General features: G+C 40.1%; 2 protein-coding genes across 2 annotated transcripts in view; one reads left to right on the plus strand and one right to left on the minus strand.

The window, feature by feature from the left end:
• LOC135543709 (protein eva-1 homolog C-like) overlaps nucleotides 1–10,840 on the plus strand; it is a 34,765-nt gene extending 23,925 nt beyond the window's left edge. Inside the window, 7 exon segments of the mRNA XM_064971075.1 lie at nucleotides 5,033–5,036; nucleotides 9,224–9,306; nucleotides 9,459–9,559; nucleotides 9,670–9,881; nucleotides 10,480–10,513; nucleotides 10,515–10,643; nucleotides 10,645–10,840. Of these exon segments, the coding sequence (XP_064827147.1) occupies nucleotides 5,033–5,036; nucleotides 9,224–9,306; nucleotides 9,459–9,559; nucleotides 9,670–9,881; nucleotides 10,480–10,513; nucleotides 10,515–10,643; nucleotides 10,645–10,840 (759 nt within the window).
• A 5,917-nt stretch (nucleotides 10,841–16,757) lies between these two features.
• Nucleotides 16,758–19,986, minus strand: part of cfap298 (cilia and flagella associated protein 298) — a 22,270-nt gene continuing 19,041 nt past the window's right edge. Inside the window, 1 exon segment of the mRNA XM_064971354.1 lies at nucleotides 16,758–17,039. Within this exon segment, the coding sequence (XP_064827426.1) occupies nucleotides 16,929–17,039 (111 nt within the window). The 3' untranslated portion in view covers nucleotides 16,758–16,928.

Below are 19,986 nucleotides of genomic sequence, written 5' to 3' on the forward strand. Positions count from 1 at the left end.
TAGAATATGACTAATATAACTAATAGAATATGACTAATAGAACTAATAGAATATGACTAATAGAACTAATAGAATATGACTAATAGACTAATAGAACTAATAGAATATGACTAATAGAATATGACTAATAGAATATGACTAATAGAACTAATAGAATATGACTAATAGAACTAATAGAATATGACTAATAGAACTAATAGAATATGACTAATAGAATAGAACTAATAGAATATGACTAATATAACTAATAGAATATGACTAATAGAATATGACTAGAACTAATAGAATATGATAATAGAACTAATAGGATATGACTAATAGAATAACTAATAGAATATGACTAATAGAACTAATAGAATATGACTAATAATAGAACTAATAGAATATGACTAATAGAACTAATAGAATATGACTAATAGAACTAATAGAACTAATAGAATATGACTAATAGAACTAATAGAATATGACCAATAGAACTAATAGAATATGGACTAATAGAACTAATAGAATATGGCTAATAGAACTAATAGAATATGACTAATAGAATATGACTAATAGAACTAATAGAATATGACTAATAGAACTAATAGAATATGACTAATAGAACTAATAGAATATGACTAATATGACTAATATAACTAATAGAATATGACTAATAGAACTAATAGAATATGACTAATAGAACTAATAGAATAACTAATAGAATAGAACTAATAGAATATGACTAATATAACTAATAGAATATGACTAATAGAATAATAGAATATAACTAATAGAATATGACTAATAGAACTAATAGAATATGACTAATAGAACTAATAGAATATGACTAATAGAACTAATAGAATATGACTAATAGAACTAATAGAATATGACTAATAATAGAACTAATAGAATATGACTAATAGAATAGACTAATAGAAACTAATAGAATATGACTAATATAACTAATAGAATATGACTAAGAATAGAACTAATAGAATATGACTAATATAACTAATAGAATATGACTAATAGAACTAATAGAATATGACTAATAGAACTAATAGAACTAATAGAATATGACTAATAGAACTAATAATATGACTAATAGAATAGAACTAATAGAATAGAACTAATAGAATATGACTAATATAGAACTAATAGAATATGACTAATAGAACTAATAGAATATGACTAATATAACTAATAGAATATGACTAATAGAACTAATAGAATATGACTAATAGAACTAATAGAATATGACTAATATAACTAATAGAATATGACTAATAGAATATGACTAATAGAATATGACTACTAATAGAACTAATAGAATATGACTAATAGAACTAATAGAATATGACTAATAGAATAGAACTAATAGAATATGACTAATATAACTAATAGAATATGACTAATAATAGAACTAATAGAATATGACTAATAGAAATAACTAATAGAATATGAATATGACTAATAGAACTAATAGAATATGACTAATAGAACTAATAGAATATGACTAATATAACTAATAGAATATGACTAATAGAATAGAACTAATAGAATATGACCTAATAGAATATGGCTAATAGAACTAATAGAATATGACTAATAGAATAGAACTAATAGAATATGACTAATATAACTAATAGAATATGAACTAATAGAATATGACTAATAGAACTAATAGAATATGACTAATAGAACTAATAGAATATGACTAATAGAACTAATAGAATATGACTAATAGAACTAATAGAATATGACTAATAGAATAGAACTAATAGAATATGACTAATAGAACTAATAGAATATGACTAATAGAACTAATAGAATATGACTAATAGAATATGACTAATAGAACTAATAGAATATGACTAATATAACTAATAGAATATGACTAATATAACTAATAGAAATGGACTAATAGAATAGAACTAATAGAATATGACTAATAGAACTAATAGAATAGACTAATATAAACTAATAGAACTAATAGAAATAGACTAATAGAATAGAACTAATAGAACTAATATGACTAATAGAACTAATAGAATAGAATATGACTATAGAACTAATATAGAACTAATAGAATATAACTAATAATAGAATAGAACTAATAGATTATAACTAATAGAATATGACTAATAGAACTAATAGAAATGGACTAATAGAATAGAACTAATAGAATATGACTAATAGAACTAATAGAATATAATATGACTAGTAGAACTAATAGAATATGACTAATAGAACTAATATAATATAATATTACTAGTAGAACTAATAGAATATGACTAATAGAAATTAAAGAATAGAATATGACTAGTAGAACTAATAGAATATGACTAATAGAACTAAGAGAATATAATACGACTACTAGAACTAATAGAATATGACTAATAGAATAGAATATGACTAGTAGAACTAATAGAAATGGACTAATAGAATAGAACTAATAGAATAGAACTACTAGATCCCGCCACATACGTCTCGTGTCTGAGCCGTTGATTTTCGACTCCACTTTATCTCGATACTGACATTTCACTTGTTTGATTGTCTTGTGGAGGGAATAAGTACACTGTTTGTATTCGGCCATATTCCCAATCACCTTTCCATGGTTCTATGTGGTGGTTCGCGCTTTCAGTTTTGCGAGAATGCCACCATCCATCCACGGTTTCTGGTTAGGGTAGGTTTTAATAGTCACAGTGGGTAAAACATCTCCCATACAGTTCCTTATAAACTCACTCACCGAATCAGTGTATACGTCAATATTATTCTCTGAGGCTACCGAAACATGTCCCAGTCTGCGTGATCAAAACAATCTTGAAGCGTGGATTCCGATTGGTCAGACCAGCGTTGTCAAAAGCGCTGAATACAACAGGTGTTGATCTTACTGTGAAATACTTACTAACAAGCTCATAACCAACAATGTAGTTTTAAGAAAAATAAGAGTTAATAAGAGTTTACTAAATAAAGTAAAAAGAAAAGAGCAACAATAAAATACCACTAACGAGGCTATATACAGGTGGTACCTGTACCGAGTCGATGTGCGGGGTACGGGTTAGTCGCGGTAATTGAGGTAATATGTACATGTAGGTAGGGGTAAAGTGACTATGCATAGTAATAGATAATAAACCACAAGTAGCAGCAGTGTAAAGAAGGGGTGTCAATGTAAATAGTCCGGGTCGCCATTTGATTAGCTGTTCAGCAGTCTTATCGCTGCTGTTAAGAAGCCTTTTGGACCTAGACTTGGTGCTCTGGTACCGCTTGCCGGGCACTCCTCAGCCCGTCCTCTGACACCACCTGGTGTAGAGGTCCTGGATGGCAGGCAGCTTTGCCCCAGTGATGTACTGGGCCGTACGCACTACCCTCTGTAGTGTCTTGTGGTCGGAGGCCGAGCAGTTGCAGGCGGTGATGCAACCGGTCAGGATGCTCTTGATGGTGCAGCTGTAGAACTTTTGAGGTTTCGGGGACCCGTGCCAAATACTTTAAGTCTCCTGAGAGGGAATACAGGGCATTCGAAAATTATTCTGACCCCTTCACTTTTTCCACATTCTGTTACGTTACACTCATTCTAAAATTGATTAAATCGTTTTCCCCCTCATCAATCTACACACAATACCCCCATAAAGACAAAGCAAAAATAGGTTTTTAGACATTTTTGCAAATGTGTATTAAATATAAAAAAAATGGAAATATCACATTTCACATAAGTATTCAGATACTTTGCTGAAGCACCTTTGGCAGTGATTACAGCCTCGAGTCTTCTTGGGTCTGATGCTACAACCTTGCACACCTGTATTTGGGGAGTTTCTCCCATTCTTCTCTGCAGATCCTCTCAAGCTCTGTCAGGTTGGATGGGGAGTGTTGCTGCACAGCTATTTTCAGGTCTCTCCAGAGATGTTAGATTGGGTTCAAGTCCGGCCTCTGGCTGGGCCACTCAAGGACACTGAGGCTTGTCCCGAAGCCACTCCTGTGTTGTCTTGGCTGTGTGCTTAGGGTTGTTGTCCTGTTGGAAGGTGAACCTTCGCCCCAGTCTGAGGTCCTGAGTGCCTTAGAGCAGGTTTTCATCAAGGATCTTTGTGTACTTCGCTCCATTCATCTTTCCCTCGATCCTGACTAATCTCCCTGTCCCTGCTGCTGAAAAACATCTCCACAGAATGATGCTGCCACCACCACCATGCTTCCCCATAGGGATGGTATTGGCCAGGTGATGAGCGGTGCCAGGTTTCCTCCAGACGTGACGCTTGGCATTCAGGCCAAAGAGTTCAATCTTGATTTCATCAGACCAGAGACTCTTGTTTCTCATGGTCTGAGAGTCCTTTAGAAGCCTTTTGGCAAACTCCAAGTGGGCTGGTATGAGGAGTGACTTCCATCTGGCCACTGTACCATAAAGGCCTGATTGGTGTAGTGCTGCAGAGATGGTTGTATTATCGCCACAGAGGAACTCTGGAGCTCTGTCAGAGTGACCATCCGGTTCTTGGTCACTTCCCTGACCAAGGCCCTTCTCCCCCGATTGCTCAGTTTGGCTGGGCAGCCAGTTCTAGGAAGAGTCTTGTTTGTTCCAAACTGCTTCCTTTTAAATTATGGAGGCGACTCTGTTCTTGGGGACCGTCAATGCTGCATACATTTTTGGTACCCTTCCCCAGATCTGTGCCTCGACACAATCCTGTATCTGAGCTCTACGGACAATTCCTTCGACCTCGTGGCTTGGCTTTTGCTCTGACATGTCCTGTCCAAATGTGGGACCTTATATAGACAGGTGTGTGCCTTTCCAAACCATGTCCAACCAATTGAATGTACCACAGATGGACTCCAATCCAATTGTAGAAACATCTCAAGGATGATCAATGGAAACACCTGAGCTCAATTTCTTAGCTTTTTAACTCGCTCATCAGTATGTTTAAATCCTTGTCAATCCAAATGACAAGACATTTATAGGCGGGAACTTGATCGATGGGAGATCCATCCAATTAGTAAATGTGTAGTCCATCAGACATTTTTCATGTCAGATGGCAGATCCCCCTAACATATTTTGGGGTGGCAGTGTAGCCTAGTGGTTAGAGCGTTGGACTAGTAACCGGAAGGTTGCAAGTTCAAATCCCTGAGCTGACAAGGTACAAATCTGTCATTCTGCCCCTGAACAGGCAGTTAACCCACTGTTCCTAGGCCGTCATTGAAAATAAGAATTTGTTCTTAACTGACTTGCCTAGTAAAATAAAGGTAAAAATAAAAAATAAATAAAACAATTTCATATAAACATAAAAAATCAGAACTCATCATGAGGGGCCGCAGCTGTTGGGGGATTTGCATGTCAGATTAAAAAAAAATGTTTTAGAGGTCAGGCGACCTCTTATGGGATGGAGAGAAGATTTTGCAATTTTATAACACATTTCATGCATTTTTACTAATTTTGCCATGGGGACGGAGAGGAAAACAAGCTGTTTTACAGCTAATTTCTTGTAATTTTGCCATAGGGTGTAGAGAAATGTTTGCAGTTTTTATGTTTGCAGACTGACTAGCTAAATCAATGGGGCCCCTCGGCGGTAATAATCGACCATGATTATTCAGATAGCTGGCCGCTAGACTATCTTACCAATCCAAAAAAAGCATTTGTTGACATGGACTAATTGAGTGGCTGACGTAACAAGAGAAACTGCTGATCAACAACCACATTTAGAAATGTCATCTTGTGTATTGTACTATTCTACCGCACAGGAAGTTGAGACTCTGAGTTCTTAATTAAACATTTAAATAAATACTGTTTATAAATCAGACCCCAGGCATCAGACCCCAGGCATAAGACCCCAGGCATCAGACCCCAGGCATAAGACCCCAGGCATCAAACCCCAGGCATCAAACCCCAGTCCCCAGGCATCAGACCCCAGGCCCCAGACATCAGACCCCAGGCATCAGACCCCAGGCATCAGACCCCAGGCATCAGACCCCAGGCATTAGGCCCCAGGCCCCAGGCATCAGACCCCAGGCATCAGACCCCAGGCCCCAGACATCGGACATCAGACCCCAGGCATCAGACCCCAGGCATTAGGCCCCAGGCACCAGGCATCAGACCCCAGGCATCAGACATCAGACCCCAGGCATCAGACCCCAGACATCAGACCCCAGGCCCCAGGCATCAGACCCCAGGCATTAGACCCCAGGCATCAGACCCCAGGCATCAGACCCCAGGCCCCAGACATCGGACATCAGACCCCAGGCATCAGACCCCAGGCATCAGACCCCAGGCATTAGGCCCCAGGCCCCAGGCATCAGACCCCAGGCATCAGACCCCAGGCCCCAGACATCAGACCCCAGGCATCAGACCCCAGACATCAGACCCCAGGCATCAGACCCCAGGCATCAGACCCCAGACATCAGACCCCAGACCCCAGACATCAGACCCCAGACCCCAGGCATAAGAGCCCAGGCATAAGAGCCCAGGCATCAGACCCCAGACATCAGACCCCAGGCATCAGACCCCAGGCATCAGACCCCAGGCCCCAGACATCAGACCCCAGGCCAGACATCAGACATCAGACCCCAGGCATCAGACCCCAGACATCAGACCCCAGACATCAGGCCCCCCAGACCCCAGGCATCAGACCCCAGGCATCAGACCCCAGGCATCAGACCCCAGGCATCAGACCCCAGACATCAGACCCCAGACCCCAGACATCAGACCCCAGACCCCAGGCATTAGAGCCCCAGACATAAGAGCCCAGGCAGAGCCCAGGCATCAGACCCCAGACATCAGACCCCAGGCATCAGACCCCAGGCATCAGACCCCAGGCCCCAGACATCAGACCCCAGGAGGCCCCCAGGCATCAGACCCCAGGCCAGGCATCAGACCCCAGGCATCAGACCCCAGGCATCAGACCCCAGGCCCCAGACCCCAGGCATCAGACCCCAGACATCAGACCCCAGACATCAGACCCCAGGCCCCAGACATCAGACCCCAGACATCAGACCCCAGACCCCAGACCCCAGGCATCAGACCCCAGGCATCAGACCCCAGACCCGAGACCTCACACAGCACAGAGAAAACACCAGGCTAGAAATAGACTTGGAGAATGGCATCAACAGTGCTCTGCCGACAAACACACTTCCTGTGGAGCTTCCTGTGATTGGACCAAATGCGAGGCCCTTTGTGAGGTCATTGGCTAACAGACATTGTCGTGCGAATGGTAATTGGATTATGGCTTGTACTCATGAAGTGTCTGAGTTGGAGTGCTAATCTAGGACCAGGGCCATATTCATGAAGTCTCTCAGAGTTGGAGCACTAATCTAGGACCAGGGTCATATTCATGAAGTGTCTGAGTTGGAGTGATGTGTTGTAATGACTGAGTGGAATTTATATATATATAATTTCTTTGAATTGCACTGAATTAAATTCTTCTTCCTGTGGGGTATGGCCAATTCAATTAACATTTCAATTCACGAGTTGGATAGGAGTAAATTAGACAATTCTGAATGAATTCGATTCATATGGACAGGTCCTAGATAGGTCATAATGAATTAGATTCATATGGACAGATCATAATGAATTAGATTCATATGGACAGATCATAATGAATTAGATTCATATGGACAGGTCCTAGATAGGTCATAATGAATTAGATTCATATGGACAGATCCTAGATAGGTCATAATGAATTAGATTCATATGGACAGATCCTAGATAGGTCATAATGAATTAGATTCATATGGACAGGTCCTAGATAGGTCATAATGAATTAGATTCATATGGACAGATCCTAGATAGGTCATAATGAATTAGATTCATATGGACAGATCCTAGATAGGTCATAATGAATTAGATTCATATGGACAGATCCTAGATAGGTCATAATGAATTAGATTCATATGGACAGATCCTAGATAGGTCATAATGAATTAGATTCATATGGACAGATCCTAGATAGGTCATAATGAATTAGATTCATATGGACAGATCTTAGATAGGTCATAATGAATTAGATTCATATGGACAGATCCCAGATAGGTCATAATGAATTAGATTCATATGGACAGATCCCAGACAGGTCATAATGAATTAGATTCATATGGACAGATCATAATGAATTAGATTCATATGGACAGATCCTAGATAGATCATAATGAATTAGATTCATATGGACAGATCATAATGAATTAGATTCATATGGACAGATCCTAGATAGATCACAATGAATTAGATTCATATGGACAGATCCTAGATAGATCATAATGAATTAGATTCATATGGACAGATCCCAGACAGGTCATAATGAATTAGATTCATATGGACAGATCATAATGAATTAGATTCATATGGACAGATCCTAGACAGATCATAATGAATTAGATTCATATGGACAGATCATAATGAATTAGATTCATATGGACAGATCCTAGACAGATCATAATGAATTAGATTCATATGGACAGATCATAATGAATTAGATTCATATGGACAGATCATAATGAATTAGATTCATATGGACAGATCATAATGAATTAGATTCATATGGACCGATCATAATGAATTAGATTCATATGGACCGATCATAATGAATTAGATTCATATGGACAGATCATAATGAATTAGATTCATATGGACAGATCATAATGAATTAGATTCATATGGACAGATCATAATGAATTAGATTCATATGGACAGATCATAATGAATTAGATTCATATGGACAGATCATAATGAATTAGATTCATATGGACAGATCATAATGAATTAGATTCATATGGACAGATCATAATGAATTAGATTCATATGGACAGATCATAATGAATTAGATTCATATGGACAGATCATAATGAATTAGATTCATATGGACAGGGGGACTTGTTCCTAAATCAGGCCCTCCTACTCTGGAGATGCTTTGTGGATACGCCCCTTCCTGTGGCGCTTCCTGTGATTGGTTCAAATGCCAGGCTCTTTGTGATACCATCAGCTGATAGACATTGTTGTGAATATAATCATTTGGGGGATTTCAACTTTCGACCCGTGTTGAAAGGTCCCTTTGGACAGCTCATATAATCTCCATTGATACACAAAACAATACCAGTTTCCCTTCGCTGGTTACTTACCAACGTAACAAGTCTAACAGAAAACACTGCTCATCTCTGTGTGTTTGACTCTTTTGGATGGACTGTAAGAGTAGTTTCGAAGCGAGAAGTGTGTATGACAGAGAAGTATAGGAGTACTTTCCTCACAGGTAACACTGTTTGTTTCCCCGTACAGTACCACAGACATTACTGCAGGAAGCAGACCCAGGTGTCCTACACAGACCCACCTCACACCCAAAAGGTACTGGTTTCCCGGATGTACGTTGAGCCTAGTTCTAGACTAAAAGCATACTGTATGGAGAATCTCCATCAAACGTGTTTTAATCCAGAACTAGGATTAAGGCTCTATACAGTCAGATCCGCTTTAGTCAACATTCGCATAGCAGTTGTTTTGGTGGTGTTGTTGGAAGAGGTGGGACTATATTACAGCGATCCAATCCAGCAGTGGCTCCGGCATTATACCTAAAGCGGACGTTGCCATTGGCTACACAGAGTCCCCTATTAACAGAAGGCCCATGCAGCCTTGTTTCCAAGTTCCAACACTGGAATGTGAGATCTAATCTACACCTCCATGAGAATAAGAGAAATCCTCATTTATTTTCTTTCATGATTTTTTCTCAGCCCACCCCGGTCCTCCCCCAGCCCACCCCGGTCCTCCCCCAACCCACCCCGGTCCTCCCCCAGCCCACCCCGGTCCTCCCCAGCCCACCCCGGTCCTCCCCCAGCCCACCCAGATCCTGCAGATGTGGCTGTCTATCCTAAGGACTCCAGAACACCAGGAAACACAGGAGTCATGATGAGTAGCTCTGTTATGACTTACTCCTATATTAAAGGTACACGCTAACACACACACACACACACACGCTAACACACACACACACACACGCTAACACACACACATACACACACGCTAACACACACACACACACACGCTAACACACACACGCTAACACACACGCTAACACACACACACACGCTCACACACACACACACACACACGCTAACACACATACACATGCTAACACACTCACACACACGCTAACACACACACACACTCTAACACACACAGTAACACACTGGATAACAGCACACTGCTAAATGACTTAAATGCTAACACAACAACACACATACACACGCTACACACACACGCTACAACACACACACTCTAACACACACACACACGCTAACACACACACACACGCTAACACACACACACATGCTAACACACACACACACGCTCACCACACACACACACACGCTAACACACACACACACGCTAACACACACACACTAACAGACACACACACACACACGCTAACACACACACACACATGCTAACACACACACACGCTGGAACACACACACACACACACACACCATCCATCTCTGTATTAACCCCTCTCCTCTCCTCTCCTCTCCTCTCCTCCCCAGAGCACCCAGATACTGCGGCGTTGTTGTTCACCTCCAGTGTGTGTTGGTCTGCTACTCACCCTGCTGGCTGTGTCTATCAGACTGACCTGTAGGGGCTCCGCCACACGCACAAAACACAAAACATGCACGAGCCAGGAAGAGGAGGATGATGATGATGATGAAGAAAGAGGAGGAGATGACTGACTGCTCGCTGCTGTCGGACTCAGACAGGCAGCTGGCTTACTGCTGGGAGGAAGTGAGCTACAGGACAGCGGACGCGGAGAGGCTAGAACGCATGGAGAGGAGGGACATGGTGATCCAGGAGATCTGGATGAACTCTGATCTCTACGGGACGAGTAACAGAACCTACACAGCTGAGTAACAAAACCAGACTACCACTCAGTTACACACAGCTGGAGTAACAAAACCAGACTCCTTATCTACCACTCAGTTACACACAGCTGTAACAAAACCAGACTCATCTACCACAAAAGCTGGAGTAACAGAACCAGACTCCTATCTACCACTCAGTTACACACAGCTGGAGTAACAAAACCAGAGACCCTTATCTACAGCTGGAGTAACAGAACCAGACTCCTCATCTACCACTCAGTTACACACAGCTGGAGTAACAGAACCAGACTCCTCATCTACCACTCAGTTACACACAGCTGGAGTAACAAAACCAGATCTACCACTCAGTTACACACAGCTAACAAAACCAGACTCTTATCTAGTTACACACAGCTGGAGTAACAAACCAGACTCCTTATCTACCACTCAGTTACACACAGCTGGAGTAACAAAACCAGACTAACAAACCCTTATCTACCACTCAGTTTGGAGTAACACCAGCTGGAGTAACAAAACCAGACTCCTTATCTACTCCTTATCTACCACTCAGTTACACAGCTGACTCCTTATCTACCACTCAGAGTAGGTTTTAGGTTTTTATTTATTCACAGGTAAGAAAACATGTTAAAGACCAAACAGTGCAGATATAGAACATATGAAAACAGTGTGCAGGGTTGGAAAGCCAAAAGGACTGATATGAAAAAAAAAACACACCTCAAAAAACAACATACAAATATAAGTACATAAAGTGTTTAGCCAGTTAAACAGAACATACTAATTATAGCTACATATTTATATACTCAGTATACAAGAAACATGTTTGTGTGTGTGTGTGTGTGTGTGTGTGTGTGTGTATGTGTGTGTGCGTGTGTGTGTGTGTGTATGTGTGTGTGTGTGTGAGAGTGAGTGAGAGAGAGTTACGCTACAGGGAGGGGATTACTGGGTCATCTAGTCCATCAGACTGACCCTTAGTCTACACTAAGTGATTGAGGGATGTTTTGGTAATGTGAATATAAGAATTCCAGAGTTTGGAACCTCTGTATCTGATTAGAGAATTCTCTCTGGTTTTATGGATTTGGGAATGAACCTGGAGGAATACACTGAAGGGATTAGGTAGGTTGTCGGGGAAGTATGTATATTTGTAGATGAAGGTGAATAATTGGAGTATATTAATGTTGTATTTGAAAGATAATATATTGAGTTTCTTAAACGGAGGAGCAAATGGAGCCCAGTAGTTAGAGGAGGTGGCTAGTCTGGCCAATGTCTTTTGTGTGATGAGTAATTTGTGTAGGTAGGAAACGAATATCTTTCCAGGACAACTTTTCATCAACTAGTACACCAAGGAATCATTATTTTTTACCTTTATTTACTAGGTAAGTCAGTTAAGAACAAATTCTTATTTTCAATGACGGCCTAGGAACAGTGGGTTAACTGCCTGTTCAGGGGCAGAACGACAGATTGTGTACCTTGTCAGCTCGGGGATTTGAACTAGTCCAACGCTCTAACCAGTAGGCTACACTGCCGCCCCAATCTAGTAGATTTCATTTGATATTCTGGCTGTTTTTATGTATATATGCACATTTACATATATTATATATTTCAGATTCTTACCTGTGAATAATGTGGGGTTTATCAATATTTAAAGATTAATTATTTATCTGGAACCATTTGGGAAAATGTGGCCGCGCCTGATTTGGCTTCATTGATTTGTGATTTGACATTTTTTTGTGTGTGATCAAATCAAGTTGGTGTCATCGGCAAAAAAAAGAATGTGAAGTACGGTAGGTCATTGATATATAGATTAGGAATAACAAAGGTCCAAGGATCGAACCCTGTGGAACGCCACAGGAAATCTTCGCACTTGGTAGATGAACAACCATTTGCATACAGAAATTGTTTTCTAATCATAAACATAATTATATAGCCATTTATATGTATAATCATGACAACCATAATAATGCAATTTAGCAAGTATTATTTCATGATCAACCGTGTCAAACATTCTAGATCAATCTAGAAAGACGACAAGAGCGTATTCATTGTTGTTCAGGGTATTTTATTAGGATCTATTAGCGGTTGCAAAAGCAGCAGCTACTCTTCCTGGGGTCCACACAGAACACAGAACACACAACATGAAACACAGAACACACAACATGAAACACAGAACACACAACATAGAACACAGAACACACAACATAGAACACAGAACATGAAACATGACATAATACAGAACATCAATAGACAAGAACAGAACTACAGCAATTTACAAAAGGCACGCGTAGCCTACATATCAATACCTACACACAAACTGTCTAGGTCCAATAGGGGAGAGGCGTTGTGCCGCGAGGTGTTGCTTTATCGGTTTATGAAACCAGGTTTGCTGTTTATTTGAGCAATATGAGATGGAACAGAGTTCCATGCAATAATGGCTCTGTATAATACTGTACGCCATCTTGAATTTGTTCTGGTTTTGGGGACTATGAAAAGACCCCTGGTGACATAAGTGTGTGTGTGGCAGAGCTGTGTTTACGTTGACTATGCAAACAACTTGGGATTTTCAACACAATGTTATTAAAAGAAGTGATGCAGTTGGTCTCTCCTCGACTCTGAGCCAAGAGAGACTGGCAGCATAGTATTTATATCAGCCCTCTGATTACCATGAAGAGCAAGGCGTGTCGCTCTGTTCTGGGCCAGCTGCAGCTTAACTAGGTCTTTCTTTGCTGCACTGGACCACACGACTGGACAATAATCAAGATAAAATTAAACTAGAGACTGCAGAATACTTTATTTTTTATTTTTACTGATGATTTTTAAGCGCGGTTGTAACCAAGGTTTCCAGAAGGGGAAGAAGTGGTGAAATAAAGAACTGAAGTACACAACATGACCAAAGATATGTGGACACCTGCTTGTCGATCATCTCATTCCAAAATCATGGAGTTGGTCCCCCCCGCTTGACAAATCAAATGACAAAACACTCAGCCCTCCAAGACTCAGGTCAGTCAAGATGTTCCATGACATACTTCAGAAGAGAAGTCGGACAGACCTCCGTTAAATACACTTAAATGGACTCTTGCACCCAGCAGGCCTTAATGAGAAATTACATTTTTCCTGCAGCTTGTTTTTTGTAATAAGTTCTGAATAGGCCAAACAGTTAGGTTAATGACATCATAATGACACGGAATGGCATCATAATGACAGGGAATGACATCATAATGACAGGTTGGCATATTGTATGACATATTGGATATTGTATTTTGTATTCTGTTTCTACTTACCGGAGCGTTGTTCTATTTCTTTTCTTTGGATTTTATACAGGAGGAGCCAGCAGCAGATTTAACTTTGTATAAAGTGGATCCGAGCACATTGTTTATGTTGTTTTTTTTTCACGGTATACGGGGACGATGAAAAACACTTTCGTCTGAGTCCCAAATGGCTGAGTGCTGGTCTGAACTAGCACACTATATAGGGGATAAGGTGTCTTTTGGGACGCTTTTCAAGACGTTAAATATTACACAGTCTGAGACTGTATCGGTTAGCAATATACACCGAGTGGACAAAACATTAAGAACACCTGCTCTTTCCATGACAGACTGACCAGGAGGAAAGCTATAATCCCTTATTGATGTCACTTGTTAAATCCACTTCAATCAGTGTAGATGAAGGGGAGGAGACAGGTTAAAGAAGGATTTTGTAGCCTTGAGACATGGATTGTGTCTGGGCAAGAAAAGACTGAAGTGCCTTTAAAAGGGGTATGGTAGAGGGTGTCAGGCACATCGTTTTGTGTCAAGAACTGCAACTTTGTTGGGATTGTCACACTCAACAGTTCCCCATGTGTATCAAGAATGGTCCACCACCCCAAGGGCATCCAGCCAACTTGACACAACTGTGGGAAGCATTGGAGTCAACATGGGCCAGCATGTCTGTGGAACGCATTCGACACCTTGTAGAGTCCATGCCGAGGGCAAAATGGGGGGGCAACTCAATATTAGAAAGGGGGCAACTCAATATTAGAAAGGTGTTCCTTTGGTATAGTAACTGTATGTTGCTTCAGAAGGTTGAGAAATGTTCCACTCTGTGTCCAGGTTTCCACTCCTCTCCTGGGACCTTCACCCCTCCTCTGTTGTTCTGGGACCCCTGTCCTGACCTTCACCCCTCCTTGTAAACTGCTCTGTAGTTCTGGGACCTTCACCCCTCCTCTGTTGTTCTGGGAACCTTCTGGGACCTTCACCCTCCTCTGTTGTTCTGGAACCTTCACCCCTCCTCTGTTGTTCTGGAACCTTCACCCCTCTGTTGTTCCCTTCCTCTGTTGTTCTGGAAACCTGTTGTTCACCTTCACCCCTCCTCTGTTGTTCCCTCACCCCTCTGTTGTTCTGTTGTTCTGGAAACCTATTGTTCTGGGACCTTCCCCTCCTCTGTTGTTCTGGAACTCTTCTGGAACCCCTCTATTGTTCTGGAACCTTCACCCCTCCTCTGTTGTTCTGGAACCTTCACCCCTCCTCTGTTGTTCTGGAACCTTCACCCCTCTATTGTTCTGGAACCTTCACCCCTCCTCTGTTGTTCTGGAACCTTTAGTGTGAACTCTAGAACTTCCCCCTGTGGAGCGAGGGCTGTGTGTGTGTATCCCAAATAGATTATATAGTGCACTACTTTTGACCTTGTCAAAAGTAATGCACTCCATAGTGAATAGGGTGTAGTTGTGGTGAGGTAACATCCTGGCTGTATGAAGCATTGGGTTACAGAGGCCTGGTTGCCCAGGCTGGGACAAAGAGAGGAAGCATGGCGCATCCTCCTCAGTGAAAGTTCTGATTGATACACCCAGAATACTGGACGTCAACTACCCATGACTCAACACGGAGTCAGTGAACACACAGAGACAGAGAGAAAGGCCGGGATTCAATGCAAGACTCGTTATAACGCTGCACACTACACCAGACTTTTAAAGATCATTTAAAAAAGGACTTTTGCATTGTAATTTAATGACATTTACATAATATATCTGCAGTAATAGTGGAATGATAGTGTTTCACAATATATATATTCTTAAATTACATTCAAAAATGTTAACTTTCTATTAGACAACAAAAGCCACAACTGCCTTTGTTGTCACGAAGGGAAACTGCACCCTCACGCTCTTCCATCGGTGTCACTAGGAGGCGTGTCCTCTCCTCTTCGAGCACAACCAACAATGAAAGAATGGGAAAAAAAAGCGCTTGTAATTTCCTGGTTGCTAAAAATTCTACACTCTTCGATCAATTTCAGTTTATGTGAGAAAACAAGCACTGAATAGTGTAGGGAATCACTGTATTAAATCTAAATCCCTGTGAAATATTTTCAATAACAAAAACAATCATTTTTACTGCTGTATGAAGTTGGTGGACAAAACTGAAAGTAAAATAGTAACCTCTACACCACCATGTTCCAGGGAAATGGGATGCGTTGTTGCGTCAATTCACCTTGCTTCCGCATGAGATATCGTCTCTCTGGATGCGCGCTGTGTTAAGAAGCAGTGCGGCTTGGTTGGGTTGTGTATCGGAGGACGCATGACTTTCAACCTTCCGCACGGGAGTTGTAGCGATGAGTCGAGATAGTAGCTACTAAAAACAATTGGATACCACGTAATTGGGGAGAAAACGGGGTAGAAGGAAAAAGGTTGAGCCCCGGCTTGGCTTGAATCCCGGCCAAAGAGAGAGGACATTGGGATCCATACACGCAAGATTGATCAGTTCATTACAATACCTATTATTGACCATTTCCAATTTGACATTTCTATGACATGGTCACGTGGCCTAAGTTTAAATAAAGATGATGGACAGAACATTAAAAAAAAGAAAAACATGGACAAGCACACAGACAACAGTGAACAGATTCCAGGTGGAGCAACAGGTTAGAGAGAACAATGTTTCTGTAGAAAAACAGTCTACAGTCTTATGGCATCAATAGTGAGTGTGTGGGTTCATATCCATGTCTGTCTCCCTCTGTCTGTTGGCGTGTGTATATATTTAAAACACGTTTTTTTTGTCAACACACTTTATTTTCAACATTGCAGAAGCAACTTAATTTTTTTTTGCAAACTAAAGCTTACAATTTGTATTAAATAAATAAATAAAGACGTGTGTCTATCTGGGACCCCACTTGATGTTGCTGAGGCCCTGGAACTGTCTCTTTAAGGCCTGTCTGTCTGACCAGTCTGAGTGGAGGTGACTGTCGTCTTCCACCTCGTCCAGCATCTGTCAAAACCACAGACATCATACACTAAGGTTTACGGTAATGTACTCGTAAAACCACAGACATAATACACTACGGTTTACGGTAATGTACTCAGATAAAACCAGACATAATACACTAAGGTTTACGGTAATGCACTCAGATAAAACCACAGACATAATACACTAAGGTTTGTGTATGTACTCAGATAAAACCACAGACATAATACACTAAGGTTTACGGTAATGTACTCAGATAAAACCACAGACATAATACACTAAGGACAGGGAGTCTGTAATGTACTCAGATAATAAAACCACAGACATAATATATAATGTAATTCACTGTAGGACAGAGAACTGTATCAGATAAAATTCACAGACATAATACACTAATGTATATTCACTATAAACAGGGAGACTGTATAGACTATATAATGTATATTCACTGTAGGACAGGGAGTCTGTATAGACTATATAATGTATATTCACTATAGGACAGGGAGTTTGTATAGACTATATAATGTATATTCACTATAGGACAGGGAGTTTGTATAGACTATATAATGTATATTCACTATAGGACAGGGAGATTGTATAGACTATATAATGTATATTCACTATATAATGTATATTCACTATAGGACAGGGAGACTGTATAGACTATATAATGTATATTCACTATAGGACAGGGAGACTGTATAGACTATATAATGTATATTCACTATATAATATATATTCATATAGATGTATATTCACTATATAATGTATATTCACTATAGGACAGGGAGTCTGTATAGACTATATAATGTATATTCACTATAGGACTGTAGGGGAGACTGTATAGACTATATAATGTATATTCACTGTAGGACAGGGATACTGTATAACTATATAATTCACTATAGGACAGGGAGTCTGTATAGACTATATAATGTATATTCACTATAGGACAGGGAGTCTGTATAGACTATATAATGTATATTCACTATAGGAGTCAGGGATGTATATTCACTATAGGACAGGGAGTTTGTATAGACTATATAATGTATATTCACTATATAATGTATATTCACTATAGGACAGGGAGTCTGTATAGACTATATAATGTATATTCACTATAGGACAGGGAGTCTGTATAGACTATATAATGTGTATTCACTATTCACTATATAATGTACTCACTATATAATGTATATTCACTATAGGACAGGGAGTCTGTCTGTATAGACTATATACATCAGCCAAGTACATTTAAATTCAAATCCTGACATTTTAATCCCAGTAGAAAATCCCTGTTTCAGGTCAGTTAGATCACCACTCAGAATAATAGTAGAGAGAATGATTTATTTCAGCTTTTATTTCTTTCCATCACCTTCCCAGTGGGTCAGAAGTTTACATACAATCAATTAATATTTGGTAGTGTAATAGGACAGGGATACTGTATAGACTATAGAGTCCTCCTGTGTATTCACTATAGGACAGGGATACTGTATGACATACATGTATATTCAACTATAGGACAGGGAGTCTGTATAGACTATATAATGTATATTCCACTAAGGACAGGGAGCCTTGCAGAGACTATATAATGTGTATTCACTATAGGACAGAGCAAGTCTGTAATATTCACATGTATATTGAAATCAGAAGTTTACATACACCGCTAACTAAGTACATTTAAATCCGTTTTTCACAGTTGCATCAAAATTTTAAAATGCTGACATTTTAAAAGTAGAAAATCCCTGTTTCAGGTCAGTTAGGATCACCACTTTATTTGAAGAATGTGAAATGTCAGAATAATAGTAGAGCTCGCAGAATGATTTCTTTCAGCTTTTTTTCTTTCCATCATTTCCCAGTGGGTCAGAAGTTTACATACAATCAATTAATGATTTGTAGTGTAACCATTTTGCCACAACTTTGGAAGAATGCTTGGGGACATTGTCCATTTGAAGACCCATTTGCAACCAAGCTTTAACCAGGGACCCTCTGAGATGTTGCATCAACATCAGTCACATAATTTTACTTCCTCATGATGCAATCTATTTTGTGAAGTGCACCAGTCCCTCCTGCAGCAAAGCACCCCCACAACATGATGCTGCGACCCCCGTACTTCACGGTTGGGATGGTGTTCTTCAACTTGCAAGCTTCCCCTTTTTCCTCCAAACATAACGATGGTCATTATGGCCAAACAGTTCTATTTTTATTTCATCAGAACAGAGGACATTTCTCCAAAAAGTACGATCTTCGTCCCCATGTGCAGACGCAAACCGTAGTCTGGCTTTTTTTTAATGGAGGTTTGGAGCAGTGGCTTCTTCCTTGCTGAGCGGCCTTTCAGGTTATGTCGATATAGGACTCGTGGACTGTGGATATAGATACTGTTGTACCTGTTTCCTCCAGCATCTTCACACGGTCCTTTGCTGTTGTTCTGGGATTGATTTGCACTTTTCGCACCAAAGTACATTAATCTCTAGGAGACAGAAGGCGTCTCCTTCCTGAGCGGTATGATGGCTGCGTGGTCCCATGATGTTTATACTTGCGTACTATTGTTTGTACAGATGAGCGTGGTACCTTCAGGTGTTTGGAAATTGCTCCCAAGCAAGACCCAGACTTGTGGAAGTCTACAATTTTGGGCTGATTTCTTTTGATTTTCCCATGTCAAGCAAAGAGGCACTGAGTTTGAAGGTAGGCCTTGAAATACCTCGACAGGTACACCTCCAATTATGTCTATTGGCCTATCAGAAGCTTCTAAAGCCATGACATAATTTTCCAAGCTGTTTAAAGGCACAGTCAACTTAGTGTATGTAAACTTCTGACCCACTGGAATTGTGATACAGTGAATTATAAGTGAAATAATCTGTCTGTAAACAACTGTTGGAAAAATGACTTGTGTCATGCACAAAGTAGATGTCCTAACTAACTTGCCAAAACTATAGTTTGTTAACAAGACATTTGTGTAGTGGTTGAAAAA

The sequence above is a fragment of the Oncorhynchus masou genome, chromosome 8, assembly GCF_036934945.1.
Source record: "Oncorhynchus masou masou isolate Uvic2021 chromosome 8, UVic_Omas_1.1, whole genome shotgun sequence".
Classification (NCBI taxonomy): Eukaryota; Metazoa; Chordata; class Actinopteri; order Salmoniformes; family Salmonidae; genus Oncorhynchus; species Oncorhynchus masou.